The sequence below is a fragment of the Citrus clementina genome, unplaced genomic scaffold (assembly GCF_000493195.1).
Source record: "Citrus clementina cultivar Clemenules unplaced genomic scaffold, Citrus_clementina_v1.0 scaffold_3, whole genome shotgun sequence".
Classification (NCBI taxonomy): Eukaryota; Viridiplantae; Streptophyta; class Magnoliopsida; order Sapindales; family Rutaceae; genus Citrus; species Citrus x clementina.
The window spans coordinates 9,324,770-9,344,867 of record NW_006262339.1 but is presented as its reverse complement, the minus strand read 5'-3'; the positions used below and the strand labels follow the sequence as shown (position 1 = coordinate 9,344,867).

Sequence of the window (20,098 nt, the reverse complement as noted above, 5' to 3'; positions counted from 1 at the left end):
TGGTGCAAAATACATGTTAGAAATTTGTAGTGGTTGGATATAAGACAAAATAAAGGTGGTGCAATAATAATTTTCCTTTAATATTTAGTACAACTATAAACCTATAATTATTTATTATCTGAAAAATAAAACTCAGGTTAAAATAGTAAATTTATCTCCATCACATTTACGCCATTATTTATCTCATGCATTGTTATAAATATACATTATTTAGTAGCACATTAAAGGAAGACCACTTGAGTTGCGATGGTTAATATCTCGATGCATTGTCAATTCGTAAGATAAGCAATATCCAATTAATAAAAGGTTAGCCTCAAAGAAATTCCGAAAATAAGCAAATTATGTGACTTTTAGGCTATTAAAGCAGAGGCAAAATACATTACTAAAGGGGAGGGATTCAAGTAGGAACAAGAGAAAGAGAGATATTGTTCTTCTCTTGAACCATGAAAAGCCTTTTTCTAGCCTATTATTGTTTCGAAATTCTTTTGAGGGGATATGTCAGTAGTCACAAAAATGCCTTTACATAAGCGAAACTAGGGATACAGTATCATATAGTTTGGACGCCAATATATGATAAAAAAAAATTAATAAAAGTCAATAAAATATAAGGAAGATTGGGAATTTTTCCTACTCAAATCAATCTATACTATTTACTCTTTATTGTTTTTATAATAATTAATAACTCTCATTACACCATAATTTTACAATATTATCTTTATTTTTAAATACATTTTTGTTTAAAATTATTATTAATTAAATAAATCATATGAACAGAGATTAAAATAAAAAATTTTGAATATTAAAAATAAGAAATGTTGGTTTGAGCGTGAATAAAAAAATATTGATAAGATATTTTTGTATATATTTTTGTTATTTTAAATATTTTTGTTATAATAAATATCTATTTTATATTCTTAAGATAAAATATCAAGTAAATGGCTTACTTATCTCTTTTTTTTAAAAAAAGTTTTTTTATTTTTTATGCCAAGAGAATAATGACTATTATAAAAATAATAAAGAGTAACTAATATCTAAAATATAAACGTCTAATCTAATCTAACCATTCCTACATTATCGAGTATGGTGCCCTTAAATGTACACTACCATTATCATAATCCACTGAACATGTGCGAGTGCTAATTTGTCTCAAAATAAGTTCCGTTGTTATTATAATATTTTTATATGGGCGGAGGTCACCAGTTTGTTAAATTTGATGGTTTTTTAAAATTAAATATTGATAGTTTATCAACTCAAAACTCCTTTCAAATTTTTAAATATAAAAAAGGCCAACATATTTTATCAAAAATCTAAAGCGTAAGAAGCAAAAACAAAATAAAACAAAAAGAATTGCAAGTCAAAGCGCACCGTTTCAGTAATATTAAGTAACCAGCTTCTCTCATCCTTCGAATTTGCCGGATTTGCATCGAGGGACCCCTCGATTTGCTCTACGGCTCCTACTACCCTCTGGTAAGAATTAAGATCACAGTAAACTTTGTTTGAAAAAAAAATTAATTATTCTTTAATTGATCTGTGAATTTTCGTTCTCGTCGATACTTTAACGGCTTTTTTTTTTCAAACGAATAAAAATGAAAACAAAGATCTATTTGCAGATATTTATGTCTCCGTACAATCTAGGTTTTCTTTTTCTTTTTGAATTAATACCAGTAGAATGTGATGCAGGCTTGAAATTTGCCTTCATTTTTTTCTGTCTTCTAATTATAATTTATTTTATAGATTCATTTACGCATATGTAAATGTTTAGTTTAGCTATAAGCTGTTTTTGTGCTTACTGTCTCTGTTAAGCTTTTCCCTGGGAGAGAAAAATTAATTTTAGTTTTAGTTTGGTACTGAAGTTAGCTGATTTTATATTGTATATTCTAGTTTTAGAGAGAGCATAGAATTCTACCCTTTAATATATTTTGAAAACCCAATGAACGCTCATTTTTTCTAAGTGTTTAAAAGGAAAAAAAGAAAAAAGGAAGCTTGAATTACAAGAGATTAAATGGGAAAAATGATGTAAAATTAAGTGGGAATTTATTCTTTGTTCCTCTGTATTATGTTACAAAGACTGTAAGTTGATTTTTTTTTCTGGTTTGTGTTTGTTTATTATGCTGGAGGGAGAGCCTGCAAGTCAAAGTCCGATACCGTATAAGTTTATTCAAGGCCATAGGGTTTAATTTGGGTCGGGGTGCATGGTAACTTTTAGAAAAAGGAAAAAGCTGTTTGTGCTGAGTCATTTTTTATCAAATTTGGCAATGATACATTTTTTTTTAGTTTCTAGTGCAGTTTTCTTTATTTTTTTGATTTAGGAATCTTCCCCTCCCTCTTAGGTCCTTTTAACTATGTATTTGTTTTCTTCTTCTGTGTAATTGAGCCTTTTTTTATTTTTCTTTGATGCGGAAAAGAAAAGGAAATGAATGTCAAGTTTTAAGTGCATTTAACATTCTTAATCTTTAGCCATTGTTGGCTAGTGGTTTGAAGTTTTAATGAAAGATGATTTTGGCAGAACATCTGCATGCGAACTCGGAATACAGTATGGTTATAGAAGCACTTCAAACTAGCCGTTTAGCGAACGGGGAGGCTGAGAATAGTATTTGCCCAGAAAGTTTCCTATCTCCACGTCAAGACTGTAAAAGAAGACATGGTTCTAATGGAACCATTGCTACTCCTTATGATGAAAATTGTACCAATGAACACATGGTAGGAGTATCCAGCAGAGATGCAACTGAAGATATAGATACAAATATACAGCCTGATGTTGTTTTTGTACGTGAATCACATGATGTATCGGTTGTTTGGAATTGGCTATGCTTAAGTACTTAAAAACTTATATTATTTATTATGTTACTTCTCTACAGAAAAAGGCAAGGGTACAGAGAGAATTGACTTTGCAAGATATGTACAACCAAGACTCCTTCGATGACGATGATGAAGATGACAGTGACTGGGAGCCCATGCAAAAACATTTCGAGATTATGAAATGGTTTTGCACCAACTGCACGATGGTCAACCTGGATGATGTTGTCCATTGTGATGTATGTAACTAGTATATCTCTCTTTCTTATAAACTTGTGGTGTGATGCTAGTCTGGTACTGCCGTACCTGTATTCTGCATTGGCAACTATCTAACATAAAAGATGTTGTTGTCTGTAAATGATTTGGTGAAATGTCCTCCTTGCAGATATGTGGGGAACATAAGGAATCCGGCATCCTGAGGCATGGATTTTTTGCATCACCTTCTTCACAAGATGGTCCAACTGATGTTGAATTAGAATTCAAAGGGAAATATAAAGGTGATTTGTTACTAAGCGTAGTTGGTATGTTTGCCATTATTTGTAAAAAATTCCTTTGTTAAAATGTTTTATGTATGTAGCTTTCCATTATCATGATACTGAATTTTATTGAAATTCTTGGAATGGTCTCATATTCGGTCTTTGTCTTTGTCTCTTTAACAAATAATTCTAGATTTTAGTTTTTTCTTGAAATAAATTTTCTTGAAGCTCAATTAAAATTTGATTCGATGAAACTTGAATCCATCTTGATGTCTATCTATATTGTTACAAATCTCATATTCTCTTGCTTCCAATAGATCATTCTGAATCACCTAGCATGTGCTATCTAATTGTTAAGCTAATGTTGTTGATATTGCATTCATCTGATTCTGTTTGTACTTGGGAGGTTGTCTGTAGACTTGCAGTCCGGAGTTTCTTTCTCCAACAGGTGCACAGCAATAGGGTTTGATGAGAGAATGTTGCTACACTCAGAAGTAAGGTTTTGCTGTACAACATATTCTGTTCAAACTTCTGCTTGAATTGAGATGGGGTAGATAATGCCTTAGGCCATCTCCAATGCTTAACACCATTTTGGTGTAACACCAACACCAAAAATGTACCTTTTTCACACCAAATTACTATTTCATTTCCAACCCATTTACACCAAATTTTACACCAAAAAGAATATTCTTCTTTTTATTCTTTTAATTCTCAAGAATTAATTCAATTAACGCAATAAATATTACTATTAATATAGATAATTAAGTAATAAGTAAATTTTTATCGATTAACAAAAAAAATATAGAAAATTATTAAATTTGCATTTAATTAACTAAATTAGTACATTATGAAAATTAAACATTACATTAATATAGAAAAATACAATAACAATAATAATACTCTAGTTATTCGAATTACTAAATTCATCTCATAAATGATCAATTAGTGCATTTCGGAGTGCAATGTGAGCCTCTTTATCCTTGATTTGTTTGTGTCGAGCAAGAAATTCTTGAAATTTATGCTAGTAGTAGTAGCTTTTTAAATTTGTGTTAATTTAATTTTGTAATATGTAATCTAGTAATTAATGTTATTGGCATTTTATTTTTATTATTTATTTTTGTGTTGAATATTTTTTATTTAAAATATTAGTATAATATTCAAAAATTAAAAAATGAAATTAAAATAATAACAAAAATAATAATAATAACTTTAAAATATTATATAAAATAGGACATATAAGTAAATAAGAAAAAGTAATAAGAATATTTGGGACTTTTTTCCCTAGCACCAAATGAATAGTGTTGCACCATATTTGGTGCAATACTATTCATAACACCATTTTGGTGTTGATTTTGGTGTTACATTGGAGAAGCATTTTACACCAAAAATGGTGTAAAAGGTGGTTTGGTGTTAGGTTTAGTGCTACATTGGAGATGCCCTTAAATAGTATGATTTTGTGCTTCAGAAAATAGAAACCTAAAATAAGCAGCAAATTTACTGATGACAACATATGTTAGTAATTTTCTTATGATAATTCAAAGTTTTTGGAAACTGTGAATCTGGTGAACTTTAAAACTTCGATTGGAATTCATCCATTTCTTTTCTTTAAGAGTGATACAAACTGTATTTTTTGAACTTCAGATGAACAGAATTAATCCCATGGTAAATTGGTTTATGGCAAAACAACAAATTCTTTTAGTTTAGTAGATAATATTGCATCATATTCTATGTGATCACATACAGTTGCTTAGTTCTGATGACAGTTTTTTTTTTTTTTTTTTTTTAATTTTATCCAATATCCTGTTTTGTTCATTTTTCTAAAGTTAGTGGAGAGAGTGGCGGTTTTTCTTTTTTTCTTTGTTTTATAAATACTTACAATTCTGTCTTGGTTATTCTTTGCAAGAGTAGGTTGAGATGAAGCCACGTCCACATCCAGAAAGACCAGATCGTCTTCGAGCTATTGCTGCTGGCCTTGCTACCGCTGGTACTTTTTCTTTTGCAAATTTTCTGTTTTAGGTTAGGGATTTGGTTAATCCGTGTTTCTGGAGCACACAAGAAATGTGATTTTGATCTTTGCAGGTATATTTCCGGGAAGATGCCATCCAATTTCTGCTAGAGAAATTACAAGAGAAGAACTTAAGATGGTTGGTGGCCAGTTTCTTAACTTGAGCCTTGAAGCGTAAAGGGGTCATATTGTGATCTTTATATCCTGTCATTCTATATTGTATTAGGTGTTTTCATCTGAAAATTTTAAGCAGAAAAGCATTGCAATGAGAGTTAACTTGACATTGACTGTTGAATGTCTGAGGTTGTATGGCAACACGGAATGATTGCCAGTTTATGTATGTTGGGGCTGGGTGGTGTCACAACAATAATGATATATAGCTTTGGTGGCCTACATGTCCTTATCTGTTATTTTTTGAGGTGGACATTGTTATTACTTTTGTGATAATTTTTAATGTTTCTCATTTTTCGATTTCGGGATCCATAGGTTCATTCTTTGGAGCAGATTGAAGCTGTGGATCTTTCAAGTCAAATTCATTCTAGGTTTGTAACCAATCATCTTTTCATTAATCCGTCTTTCATCTCTCTTTCTTTCTCTCTCTAATGTGTGTGTGTGTGTATTGGAAATTTAAGTAATCTATAATCGGTTTGTACGTAAATTTGTGCAATGAGAACATCTAGGTGGTGAATAATATCTATTTGGGTTGGAGGGAGTTTGACATTTTTGTATGAAAGAGGGAAAAAGTGAGTATGTATGTGTATTATCTTCACGAAAATAAACTATTAAAGTACTCAAACTAGAAGGGAGTTGAAGTATTTTTTAGATAGGTTTGGATGGTGTAGTTTTTGCAATCAAACGTTGTAGTTGGTGAAAAATTATTTTTTTGGTTTTAAGGGGGTTTGAGCCTTGGTATGAGAAAAATATTGAAAAAAGAAGAAGATAGAAATAACAAATTTTTAGAGCTTGTTATGTTATACTTTGGTTGTACGTTTTCACATGATCGATAGTAAGATTTTATAGGTTGAAGCCCAAAAAAGAAAGAATATATATATATATATATATATATATATATATATATATATATATATATATATATATATATATAAAAGAATCACCATATTAACATGTTGTGCCATTTAATATGTTTAGGGAATTGTTAGAAACACAAATTTCTCTCTATTTTTCTCTTGTGAATTAATGGGAGGTTGGACCTCAGGTGGAGAGGTGGAATGACAAGATTCAAAGGAAGTCAAAAGAAAATTCGAATTTTTGTTTCGAATTTCGAATTTGAATCTTCGAAATTCAATCGATTTTGATTCTATTCTCAAAATATAGAAAAATAGAGTACGTTATAAAGAATTAATTAGTAAGTTGAATATCCGGGAGTCAATCATTAATTTGAAATTTTAAAAACAATTTCGAATTGCTAGTAAGTTGGAGATGGTGAGATAAGACTTTTGGAAGACTGAGGAAGAAATAACATATTAACATTTAGTTCTTGGGTTGTCTAGGGAAAGAGGCATATGCAATGTTGAGTTGGCTGAGCTTATCTTTTGTCAATTTATCGGGAACTTAATAGCCTGGTCTTGTCTTGAAGCCTAGTTATACAGGATTTGTTTTTGTTTTTAAACGCCATTGGGTTCATGATTAACTTGTTATTTCTGATTGGCAGTTATTTTACTCCTGACACGTATGCTAATGAGCATTCAGCACGTGCTGCTAGGCTTGCAGCAGGTTTGTGTGCTGATCTTGCTTCAACAATTTTGTCTGGACGTGCTAAAAATGGTTTTGCTCTGGTATGAGTAATTTGTCATTTGCATGTATGTGAAATCTTGACTGATTTTGGTCCTTTTGTTGTTTATCTTTAACGTATTTTGAATTGTCAGGTTCGGCCTCCGGGTCATCATGCTGGTGTAAGCCAGGCCATGGGGTTCTGCCTGCACAATAATGCCGCAGTTGCTGCTTTAGCAGCTCTGGCTGCAGGTGCAAAGAAGGTTCTTATAGTTGATTGGGTAATTTTCTGCTATACGGTCTTGATACATAGTTGCTGGATCTGATACACCGTGCATTGAATTGGGGAAGTAACTTATTCTTGTTGATTGTTGCAGGATGTTCATCATGGAAATGGCACCCAAGAAATATTTGAGCGGAACAAATCGGTATGTCAGAGAATATTAATCGAATTTTTAACTAACCAATCTGTTACTTTAGAAAAATGGTTGTTTATGTAAGATTTTTTACCTTACCCTGAACTCCAATTATTGATAATTTGTTAAAAAAAGATAAATGCTATTTCTGGGGCTAACGGACAGTTTGTTCACCTTTTTAAGTCTCCTTTTCTATTGACACAATCTATGTTAACTTTTTATCAGATATTGGATAATGTGATAAAACAAAAGTAGCATGCTATGAGAATTTGAATGTTGCACTGCACAAATTCTCTGCTTCTTCCATTGCATTTTCTCATGGATAAATTACTTAAAGTTGAAGGTTTTGCATGGAAATTCACCTATTGGTTTTTTGGCTTTATTTTTCAGTGCTGATGTCATGGTTCCACTTATAGGTTCTGTACATTTCCTTACATAGACATGAGGGAGGAAGGTTTTATCCCGGTACTGGAGCTGCAAATGAGGTAATTGATTGCTAACACTTTTTTTGAAGATAAGAAAATCAAAGTGTTCTTTCAGTTCGAGTCATCCAAATCTTTGTTGACGTGGCTGTACATTTAGCACGAATGTGAGATGTTTGTAGGTAATAGATTAAAAAGATTGAAATTTTAAGTTTTGTGATTTGCTGCATGTGTGCCTTCAGGTTTTTGGGTTTGGGGGTTCAAGGATTTATCTGTTTGCTATGACTTTAATTTTTTGTGTCGTATGATTTTTTTTTTTTAATTATTTGTTGATTTGCCATAGCTTTTTTATTATTAAAATATTGCAATGAGCAAGCATTGGCAGAAAATATTTTCTTTTCTTTGCCCCCACTAAACACAGATTGCAACTGTGTTTCCTTCTCTTTCACATCTCTTAAGTTGGTGCTTGACCTATTCTAATTAGTATATCTACTGCTTTCTGTGTAATGATGTTTAAACATAGCTTAAATATAGGAGATGGCGGCAAGGAACTGCTGACTTAGACTGTAGTTATGATGCTGACATTTTTTTCTTCTTTTTCCTTTGTTGATTGGTTAAGACAATGAAGTTATGATAACGGTTTCTTTATAAGTGTAGCAGTTCTCAAGTCTAGGCATACAGAATATACCTTTCATACAGACCTGAGAATAAGAGCCTACCAAAGGCTGATAAATGCATTTATTAGCTTTTCGGTTACATCCCCCTTGTCTTTTCTTTATAAAGTCTCCCCTGTTTCTTTGTAAAGTTCTCCCATTTTTATTGAGCTTTTGGTTCCATACCAATAAATGATGAAGATTAACCTTTTCCAGATGCCTATGGAAAGGATCCATTCGCTTTTGTAACATTTTCCCAACCTGGAAAGGTGGTGGTGGGAAAACAAAGTACTATTTTAGTTATTGGTCAGAAGCCTGGCCTCTGAATAAAAGATCCTGATGTTATAGGGAGGGGCTAACTTCTGTGGTGAAAGAACTATACTCCTGTTAAGAGGTAAAATACCAGTGGAGGTCTTGTGGAAATACAGAGCATTAGAGCTGCACCAAAAACTCTGAGATGGATAATGACATCATGAGGTCTGACATATGTTCTAGGTTATTCACATGTCTGATAGAGCTTTATTTCATTTTGTTATGTTATTTAATATATTTCTGTCCAGGGTTTATAAACACATTTAAGTTGATATTCACTGCATGAGTTGTGGCATGAATCGATACATGTGGTGTATTAGAAATTTCTCTTGTTGAACATTTTGAATTCATACTTCTGTCTGCTTGCTCATTTAGAAAACTAAGTGGTAAGATGTATCTCTCTGAAAATATATATACTCTCTGTTTGGTTCTGTGCATGCATCATGCATCATTATTTTATTCTTGTTTGCAATATGGTATCTATTTCTTCCATCTGGTCTACTTGGTTCTGTATTTTTTTATTTTAACTGCTAACCAATTCTGTCTTTGCAATACAAACTAATATTAAATAGTTTAATTGGCATTAACATTTCTGCAGGTTGGTATTGATGGTGCAGAAGGATATTGTGTAAATGTTCCGTGGAATCGTGGTGGAGTTGGAGATAATGATTATGTTTTTGCATTTCAGAATGTTGTTCTTCCCATAGGTTACTCTCCCTAATTTCTATCCTTGCATGTGTATGTTCATATGAAGAAGAGGTATTTGGTATTAATATTTGTGTCGTAGTGTGGAAACTTTTCATGAACTATTACATTACTGATTCACTTCATCTTAGTATCTTTGTGCATGCGATTGAAAAGTTTGGGTTTCAGTGCTGGCCAGCTACATATTAGCTTGACTCACTAATGGTCTGAAAGACCATTTAGCACACAATATGAATAAGACTGTTTAATAGAGGAGAACTATGGTGACTCACTCTGTCTCTATGGCTTTTACGCATGTCCTTAAGTTTTTTATTTCATTTTTTATTCTCTGCACAAAAATCAGCTTTTTGTCTGGTCATTTGAAGAAATAATACCCAACATTTGTTAAAGTATTACACTTATGTCATATATGTTAACTTCATTGATATGTTAACTTCATTGAAATTTACTTCATTACTCCTTGAATTTGAGAAGCTTCTTGAACACACTAGCCTCTTAATATTGTGTTCAATAAAAATTTGAAGGGGCAATAAAGTGAATTCAATGGAGTGCACACGTGTGTAATAGTGTAATACTTTCAAGATTGTTGGGTAATTATATATCCTGCGATGCCCATTTTGCTGTGGAATAATGCGTAGGATCATAAACTATGGGTTCACCTTTATAAGTACTGCTGATATAAGAGAATGCTAGTTGTTTGGAAGGGAAACACTGGTGGTTGTGCGTGATTCTAAGATTAGGGATGGCATTTTTCTTGGTATTTCATACCCAAATCTTGAAAATTTCCATCCGAATCCTAAACCACTCTCAAGTTTTGAGGATCCATGGATATAAGGATGGGTATGGGAAGGGTCATGGATGATGTATATCTTACCATTTCCATGGATTGAAATATGCCATCCCTAGTTCTGGGAAACTGGATAGGATTTCTGAATATTGATCATTAGTGTTTCAATTTCTTGGCTGCTGTGTATGTGTAAGATGAAATGCCAATTAATCTTTGTGGTGTTTAATGTTTGAAATCATTGCGGAATTAACCCCACAGTTTGTGTGCTACTCTCTTTACATGGTATGTTCTATTTAATGATTTTATGCTCTCTTCTTTAGTCCATGGAGGGTAGCCTTAAACTATGTATTTTCATTTTAACTGCTGACTGTAGTAATTTTGTATGTTATAACAAGTGTATCGTCTGCAATCGATTAGTACTTCTATCTATTTGATGGTTTTTTCAAACACATAATTTCAGCTTCGGAGTTTGATCCTGATTTCACTATCATATCAGCTGGATTTGATGCCGCAAGGGGTGATCCTTTAGGCTGCTGTGATGTAAGGATTTTCTTATTGACATGAGTTTTCTTATTTACATTTTTGATCATTTAGTTTGATTGCATCATTGCTAATTATTCGTTTGTTAGTGCAGCATTAGTTCAACTGTAGTAGTGTTCCCTGTAAATTATGTTTTTCTTGTTTAGAATGTGTTGAAAATTTTTAAATTTTGATGTGCTTCAGAAAATAAATGGTTTGTCATTTTGCTGTTTTGAATTTGTATGGGGGCCCTCAATGGTTCAAGTCACCTGTAGTAGTCCTCCCTATAATTGTGTTCTGCTTGTTTAGATTGTGTTGAAAACTTTCAAATTTTGATGTGCATGAGAAAATAAATGGTTTGTTTACAATGTTTTGAAAACTTAAATTTTGATGTGCTTGAGAAAATAAATGGTTTGTCATTTTGTTGTTTTGAATTTGTATGTCTGCATTTGGGTTTTTGCCATTTTGACTGTTGATTTCTTACTGAACATTTTTCCATGTAGGTAACTCCTGCTGGATATGCACAGATGACACACATGCTGAATGCTCTCTCCGGTGGCAAGTTGCTTGTTATACTCGAGGGCGGGTTTGTGCTTTAATTATATGGTCTTCGTTTTATCATCATTATTTTCAGTCAGTTTTGGTTTTAAACAGTATTTATTTCTTTGATTTGAGGAGTTATATGAGCTATATATTTGTTTGCAGCTACAACCTCCGTTCAATATCCTCTTCTGCTACTTCAGTGATTAAGGTGAATTCCAGTACCTGAAAAATGGACATTTCACGAATAGATATTTTCATTTGGAAATTTTGTATAGCTCTTATTATTGGTCTATTCAAACATCACTATTGGATTCACCATGTTTGGGAAGGTCACACATTTAAAAACATCCATGGTACCTTGATACCTTGGATTCTTTCATACAAAGAGATTGGCCCTGTAACAAAATGCACTTCTATTAGTGATGGTAGTGTTTTTTTTTTCTTTTTTGGAGGTAAATGGATACTGTGTTTTCTTATATTTCTGTTTAATGATGATGTCTTATATTTCTATATTTTTTAACATAATTTTGGTAATAAAGGTATTGCTGGGTGAAAATCCTGGATGCGAATTAGGTGACTCTGCTCCTTCCAAATCTGGCCTGGTAACTGTTCTTGAAGTATTGAAGATTCAGATGAACTTCTGGCCTTCTCTAGCATCCTGCTTTACAGAATTGCAGTCACTATGGGAAATATACGCTGCTGAAAACAAAAGTGAGGAGCCCATTTCTGAGCTTTTCTTAATAGTTTAAATGTTCACGGTTCAAGTTTAGCTCATTTACTTCTAGTATTTCTTAATTTGTTTAGTTCATTTACTTCTAGTATTTCTTATTTGTGAGACAAGAATGACATTTTTGATAGTTATACCCGAGAAAAATGTACAGGAAAGAGAGAGTGAGGGGTGGGAAGTCTTGGATATGCATCATTTTGGGATGGTTTTGTTTTTTCCTTCCCAGTAAATTATCCCATATTAATATATCCCCATCTTGCAGAAAAGCAAATTAAAAAGATACGTCGAGCTGACGCACCAATATGGTGGAAATGGGGAAGGAAAAGGTTATTATATCAAATTATTAAAGGGCATCTTCGAGTAAGATCAAGGGGTGTTAACTGACTTGTGGCGGTGACGCCCAATATGGTGGAAATGGGGAAGGAAAAGGTTACTGTATTAAATTCTTAAAGGGCATCTTTGAGTAAGATCAAGGGGTGTTGACTGACTTGTAGCGGTTACCTTTGTGCATCCCTTCTATCCTGTAATTTTGTGCATTTTGTTTACCTTTCAGGTTTTCTCCATGCAGTTTTTATGTGGATATCGAACACTTTCTTTTTGTCTTTTTATTATTCTAATGCAACTTACTAGAATATTTGAACCTTATTTCTCTTTTTTCTGCCCTTTGCTTCTCATAGAGTGAAAGGGTTCGATTTAGTCAGATTCTACCGAGTCTAATGTATCTATTCACATTCATTAACGTGATTACGACCGCTGTGCTTGATCGTTCATGCAACTTTAGAATTGTTGCTTGTTAGGGAGTCTCATGAATTACTGCTGTCTGAGAGAGATCATATAACTAAATTCACCTTGATCTTCCATGAGATTATATATTCCTGAATGGATGTTTTATACGGTAGAATATAGCCATTTAATATTATTGTTATTTTTATATTTCTTGTTATACCTAAATTAATATTATATTTTGTGAATTCTTGTATATTCCACAAATTTTGTTATCTAATATGGTGTAATTCAAACAAATTGAACAAGAATTGTATTGAGCCTTCAAAAGTTTACTCCTGGCTTTAATTTGAAAGGCATTATTATTAAGAGAATTGTGTTTTGATATATAGTATAACAAATTTCGATTAGAAAAGATTCTGAGTCCCTTATTGACGAAAAGGTTGCTCCTAATAACAAATAAAATACTCTTTTGCATTGATTTGCATCACCTGAAGGATTAAGATGCAAGTTTTAATTTACACAAAATAGCGAATGCTATTGGTGCATTGTCGGCGGCGGGGCCATGGGATATGCAACAGGAACAGCATAAGGAGGATGAGGATGAGGATGGTGACCTGGAGGAAGCATAACAGGAGTCCCAACGGCGGAAGCCATATGACCCAGAGCAGCAATCGGGTGACCGACCGGGGCTCCATACATGCCTAAACCGGGCATATGGGGCTGAGACCTGTGCTTGACTGATGCCTCCATTGGCAAAGTAGCTGCACCTGGTGGGTTTGTGTTAGCCTGCTGCTGGCCTGTAATTGGTGCTTGATGATGAGCTGAAACATCTCCATTATTGACACTGGTTATATCGTGGATGCTGGACCTTCTTCTGTCTCTGTTCATTGAGTTCAACCGTATGAAATATTTTTGTGCGTGGCTGGCCACTTGTGTTGGTGTCCTTGATATCACAAAATTTCTTGAAATGCTTCTCCAATCTCCTTTTCCAAATTTGTCTAGACCCAACAAAAATAACCTGGAAAAAAATTTATATATGTTCTGAACCAAGAAGTTCTTGTACTAACCAGAACAATTGTGAGATAACATGGGATTTGAATTTTGTACATGAAAGTAGTTAGTTAGAAGTTCGTTAAGAATTGCCATAAATGGAAAGTTTCCTGAACAAAACATACATACCTGTGTTCTTCTTCTGTCCACGGAATCCCTTTTCTCCTCTCTTGCTCTGACTTTGAGCTTCCTTTGCTTCCATGTCCACTTGGGTCATGACTCAACCCTGAAAACCCACTTCCATAAACACCATTTGATCTGTTATCCGCGGCCGTGGAGGGGCCATGAAAGTCCTTAGTTGAAGATGTTGCACGATCCTCTCCTACATAATTAGGTAATGGTATGTTGCCAGCCTCTATTGCATTTACATCCTCTAATAAAATTTGGTAGTGCTGCTTCAGTTCTTCAACACTTCTAGAAGGAACCATTGAAGCAATCTTTTGCCATTGTTGTTGTTGTTGTTCTTTTGAGTCATCCTCCTCAATGCAATGCATTGCAATCGCATTCTCAAAAGCTTTATCCTCTTCTCTGCTCCAAGTGGCTGCACTTGACATGTTTGGCTTTTTCTTTTTCTTCCTCCTCTTGGGCTTCTTGAAATCTTTTTAGTTTCAACTTATGAATTATGGGATTCAATTTCAATTTCATTATTTCTGTTTTCGTGGGCCTTTGTTTGTTTGTTTTTATTAGGAAAAGAAAGGGAAGGGGGTGCGTAGGATAAGGGAGAACGGACCTAAGGTGTGTGTAGGATAAGCAGCGAGGTGGGTATCGAACTATCAATTGATTAGGACCACTTTTTTTGTTGTGAGTTGAAGGGATGGGTAATCTGTCATCCTTATGTCACTCTTGACTAAAAATAAAAATGAAAAATCCTTGCTTTTCCGTCTTTTTTTTTTTTTTTCCTAAATCCATATTGTATTGAAATCGGATGTCCGTCGTATTCATGTTTTATCGAGTGAGTTTCAAACACTTTTATTGAATTAGTCACTCGAGTTAAAATCTTAAGGAAGGAGGGTTAAAATTTTTCAACTCATCTCTATTTTTTTTTTCTTATAAAAAATATAAAGTTGGGTGTTTATTAGGACCTGACCGCTAAACTGAGGCCAACTATGTTGCGATCTAAAGTTTTATACCTAAATGAGCTATTTTTAATTCCACTATCAAAAGAAAATGATCTCTAATATATCTATCAATGAAATTGATTCACTTTATTAAGTATTTATTAGTTTTTATGGGATTGATTTGTTGTTTTCAAATATTTTTTTTTTACTGATCATCCAAATTTAAATTTAAGAATTAAGATATCGATTTAAATTTTATCCGCACTCCTAATTTAAAAAAAGAAAAAAGATAGTGTGACACAAAAATACAGAGAAATAATAAATGAAGACTCTCTAAATTTGTTCTAAAAACCAAAAAATCAAAAACAAAAAACAAAAAATCTTAACGCAGCAGTATGTGCAATCATAGAGGGAGGCGAGGCGACTAGGGGAGAAAGAAAGGCCCATCGAATCTTTAACGGCCTATCACATGCACTCTTATCATTCACCATAATATCTACTTATTATTCTGTTCTCACGCGCATCTTTATCCGGTTGCTCACGCTCCATCCTTCATGGAATGAATTAATAAACATGACATACATGCTTCCGTTGTATGTACAATCATTTGAATCACAATGGAAAGTGTCAACACCAATTGACCACATCCAATAGGTCATTTTTTTAATTTTTTATTTCATATTAAAAGTAGTTAAATTTAATAATGTTAGTTTACAAAATGTGTCAATGATTTCTTAGAGCATCTCTACAAAGTTTTATTAGTTTTATTCTTTAAATATATATTTATCTACCTATGTGACAAAAAAAGTGAAAAAATATATTATTCTTCACAAAGTTCTTCAAATAGAAATAAGTTAATATTATTTTAATTAAATAAATATTTTTTCAAAGAAAAAATAAATAATAATTAAAGCACTTCTCTCTTCTCTCCAATAAAAAGTAATAAAATATAAATTGAAGAGGAAGAAAATAACTCTACAAAATTAAAAAGAGATAATCATTTCTTATTTGAAGAATCTTAATTAGAGTATTTTTTAGAGTTTTAAATGCTGTTGTGACTCTTCAAATAAGTAATAAAATATTATTTAAAGAACTTTTTAGAGATATTCTTATATTATTTGTTGGTCGCACTTGAGAGAGAAGCTTGAATTCTTAATAAAGCTTGGGACAATACGTTGAAGGAAGGGAGCATGACTTATATCTTGACTTTACCACTTAAAGAAAACTTATTCTCGAAGATTCCTATGACCCCTTTTACAAAATAACTTTTGTTCTTTACATGAACTTAGAGTTGAAGAATAATTCTAACACGTATATAACTTGGTATAAGACTATCTTTAAAACAAATGGTTATTGTTAACTGCTGCTAAATGACCATGAAAAGAGATGATGTTGATTGACTATAGTTTTGACCTTTATATTTATTAAGTTTGTTGCAATAGTCAAGCAGTTTGATCTTAATTTTATTCCTTAGAAACAAAGCTATATTTTAAAAGTTTAAAACAATAATCTAGATAAAGAATTTATATTGTAATAAATTATGATCAAATTATTTTACAACCTCTCTACCTAATCAAATGTATATAAATTACATGAACTAGACAACTTAAGAATAAACTATTCGTATTTAAAGAACACGTTCTAGAAGAATTTCGGAAAGATTTTTTTTAATGTAACACATTTATTTTTCATGACATGAAATTTGTTCAGTTGTCGACTTAATTAATTTTTTTTTTTTTACAAGGTAAGCAGCCTACTTTCAATATTCTTTTCATATATCTTCTTTAATTTTGAAGATTATGTCATTGGCTCAATTTTTAGAGAATTATTGAAACCATTTTTCTCATATTCTTACAATTGTGAGGAATTTTTTTTTTAATTGAATAGCGGTAGATGAATTACGAGGGAGTTTGAATTATGACGCCAAAATGCAAATGGAAAATAAATTAATATAATTGTACCTTTTAATTTTGGTGAGTGCCTTGCACGCATTTCAGAAGAAAGTGGAGGAGACCAATCAATGATTGTACTAGAAATAATTCCTCCCTCATTCCGAAGTACGTGGCCAAATCTCTATTTCTGGTTTTGGTTAAAATGCACCTCACAATTTTGTTTCCCCGTTTATTTTCAATTATTTTTTCTTTTGGATTTTTTTGTTTTAATTTATCATTAATAAATGAGTCAAGAGACCCTTCACGATGTGGGGATAAGTCCTTCCAAATTCTTTAAAAATCGGTTGAAAAATATTACTGATAAGGACGAGAGACTAAAGGAAGATAAAATAAACTATAGTATCATGTAATTCTATGGCATTAATTAATTATTTCATCTTCTTTTATCTTATTCTATATGGTGTTATAATTAATTATGTCTTGCTTCTGTTTAATTTTTCTATTTAAAATAGCAGTTTTGTAGGTCTCCATGAAAGTTCATGTATGAATTTTTTTATCCTCATAAGAAAAAGAAAATAAAATTGTAAATGATCAAATTGTTAATTGGTTGATTTGATTCAATGAAGATTTATAATATTCAGTTGGGGGACATTTTTCTAAAAGATGGTTTAGGGATAAAACTACATTACAACCGTCGACTTTAAGAACTTTTAAAAATTTTTTATTATGCGTTCTAAATTTTTGACAATAATTACAGCGTCACAAAATGATTATATTATAACTACTGTACAAACTAAGTCGGTATTTAGTGTGACATGAAAAGATTAATTGAAGAGTATTAGCAGTTAATGAAAATATTACTTGTACCCATGATGCTTTCATCCAGTTAAATTTGCTATAAATTGCTTATGAACAGCAAGCAGAGCATAAATCACAAAAGCTTTATAAAAGATAACGACTTGAATAATTCATTACAAGCTTAGGTTCATTTATATACAGAGAGAAGAATAAAGAGACAGCTGGCCTAAGGGGTAAAATTTGTAAATGAACAAATAACAACCTGTGAATATGACAAATATTAGCCAATCATTTTCAGCTTCTAGAAACGTAATACTTGCATGCTTATTTGCTGTGATTCTTCAGTAACTCCATTTTGCCAGCTCAGTAAATCTTCTGCATATTCTGATTGCAAATGAGTGTAGCTGAGATGGCATGCCAGCTTGTCATCAGAGTCAGCTGTTGAATTTTCACAGCTGCCATTTTCAACACCCTCTCTCAAACACAAGGTCTTGTCTAAGACATTGAGTTTGCTTCTGAAGTAGTCAAATTTATAGTATGGCAGAGGCTTGGTTAGAACATCTGCAGTTTGATCCTTGCTGGCAACATAAGTTATTTCAATTTCACCTTTCATAACTTTGTCTCTGATGAAGTGAAGATCAATCTCGAAATGTTTGGTTCTCGAATGGTATACATGATTGGCAGTTATGGCTGCTGCACTGGTACTGTCACTTAGAATCATTGGAGTTCCTTGAACTTTCAACTCAAGCTCAGTAAGCAATGAACTAATCCATGTAATTTCTACACTGCACAGAGCCATAGCTCTGTATTCAGATTCTGCAGTAGATCTAGCAACCACACATTGTTTTCTTGAACTCCAAGCAACCAAGTTATTACCCAAATATACACAATAGCCACTGATTAACCTTCTGTCATCTGGATCACTTGCCCAATTTGCATCAGTATAGGCAATAAGATCAAAATACTCTGACTTCTTGATTCTTAGGCACATGTTCATTGTATTCTTGAGGTATCTCAGTACCCTTTTACATGCTATCCAATGTGATTGTCTTGGATCTGACATAAACTGACTAAGCTTGTTCACAGAGAAGGCAAGCTCAGGTCTTGTAAGCACTGCATATTGTAGGCTTCCTATGACACTTCTATAAAGTGTAGGGTCATGAAACTTGGCTCCCTCATTTCTTTTTAGCTTCTCTGAAGTGCTGAAAGGAGTGTCTATGCCTTTAAAGTCAGCCATTGCTGCTTTTATCAGAAGATCTTGAACATATTTAGTTTGAGAGAGTATGATGGTATCTTGATTTCTAGTAACTTGTATTTCGAGAAAGAAATTTAAGCTACCTAAATCCTTTAAGGCAAAAGTTTTGCTCAATTTTACTATCACTTCTTCAACATCCTTGCTGCTGCTTCCAGTGATTATTATGTCATCAACATAGATGAGCATAATAATTATATCTGATTTTGTTCTTCTGAAAAATAATGATGTGTCACACTTAGAATTTTCAAAATCCCAAGAGTATAGAGCACTCTTCAGCTTGTTAAACCAGGCTCTTGGAGCTTGTCTTAGTCCATACAGTGCTTTGTTCAGCTTGCATATGTAGTTTGGCTTGCTTTTGTTTTCAAATCCTTCAGGTTGTGGCATGTACACTTCTTCAGTCAGGTCTCCATTTAAAAATTCATTGTTTATATCCACTTGCCTCAGCATCCAGTTGTTGTTCACTGCCAAAGTCATAATAATTCTAATTGTTGCAGCCTTAACTACAGGACTAAAAGTTTCCTTGAAGTCAACACCTGATGTTTGCAATAATCCTTTAGCAACAAGTCTGGCCTTGTACTTGTTAATGGTACCATCAGGGTTTTCTTTTATTCTGTACACCCATCTGTTTCCAACCAACTTATGATTTTGACTATTAGGTATCAAGGTCCATGTTTTATTTTTTATCAGGGCATTATATTCATCTACCATTGCTTCTTTCCATTTCGGTTCCTTTAAGGCCTCACAGGTGTTTTTAGGAAGAGAGGACTGGATTTGGGTAGATATTTGGTATAATTTTGGTTCGAAAATCCCTGCTTTAGATCTTGTTGTCATAGGATATGATGGCCAGGTTTTTTGTTTACCAAGGTTTTGAGTTTTTGGTTCTGTGGCTGGGAGTGAATTTGAGCTGTTTTCTGGAATGTGTGACAAGAGTTGGTGAGATGAGTGGTTACTTGATAACGTGTCAGTCTCAAAATTTTATTGTGCTTCATCTTGGACAAGATTTTGAGGAAGTTTCATATTTCCAACAATGTCACGAGAGTGACTGTGTACAGCTCCTAGCTAAGTGAAATTGTTAGGGCTGTTGACAGGGAAAGACACAACTTGAAATTTTTCAGAGAGAGTAGTAAAATCACTTTCATTCATGGACTCCTTTTTGTTGAAACTTGGATCATTTGAGAAAGGAAAGGAATTTTCATTGAACCTTACACTAGCTGAAATGTAAATTCT

At 32.8% G+C, this 20,098-nt stretch overlaps 2 protein-coding genes across 2 annotated transcripts; one reads left to right on the top strand and one right to left on the bottom strand.

Moving 5' to 3' along the window:
- The first annotated feature begins 1,359 nt into the window (after positions 1 to 1,359).
- LOC18048666 (histone deacetylase 15) lies at positions 1,360 to 12,985 on the top strand. The gene is made up of 18 exons (XM_006440859.2): positions 1,360 to 1,467; positions 2,507 to 2,766; positions 2,859 to 3,035; positions 3,182 to 3,293; positions 3,690 to 3,766; positions 5,181 to 5,256; positions 5,352 to 5,416; positions 5,764 to 5,819; positions 6,950 to 7,073; positions 7,164 to 7,289; positions 7,386 to 7,436; positions 7,841 to 7,909; positions 9,410 to 9,518; positions 10,764 to 10,843; positions 11,326 to 11,408; positions 11,528 to 11,573; positions 11,905 to 12,076; positions 12,355 to 12,985. The coding sequence occupies exons 2-18, from the start codon at positions 2,536 to 2,538 to the stop codon at positions 12,474 to 12,476; spliced, it is 1,776 nt and encodes a 591-aa protein (XP_006440922.1). The 5' UTR covers positions 1,360 to 1,467; positions 2,507 to 2,535; the 3' UTR covers positions 12,477 to 12,985.
- Positions 12,986 to 13,159: 174 nt separating this feature from the next.
- On the bottom strand, positions 13,160 to 14,521 carry LOC18048665 (transcription factor MYBS1). Its single transcript, XM_006440857.2, has 2 exons — positions 13,998 to 14,521; positions 13,160 to 13,836 (listed from the first exon to the last, which is right to left on the bottom strand). Exons 1-2 carry the CDS (start codon positions 14,420 to 14,422, stop codon positions 13,353 to 13,355), a joined length of 909 nt encoding a protein of 302 aa, XP_006440920.1. The 5' UTR covers positions 14,423 to 14,521; the 3' UTR covers positions 13,160 to 13,352.
- Positions 14,522 to 20,098: the final 5,577 nt, after the last annotated feature.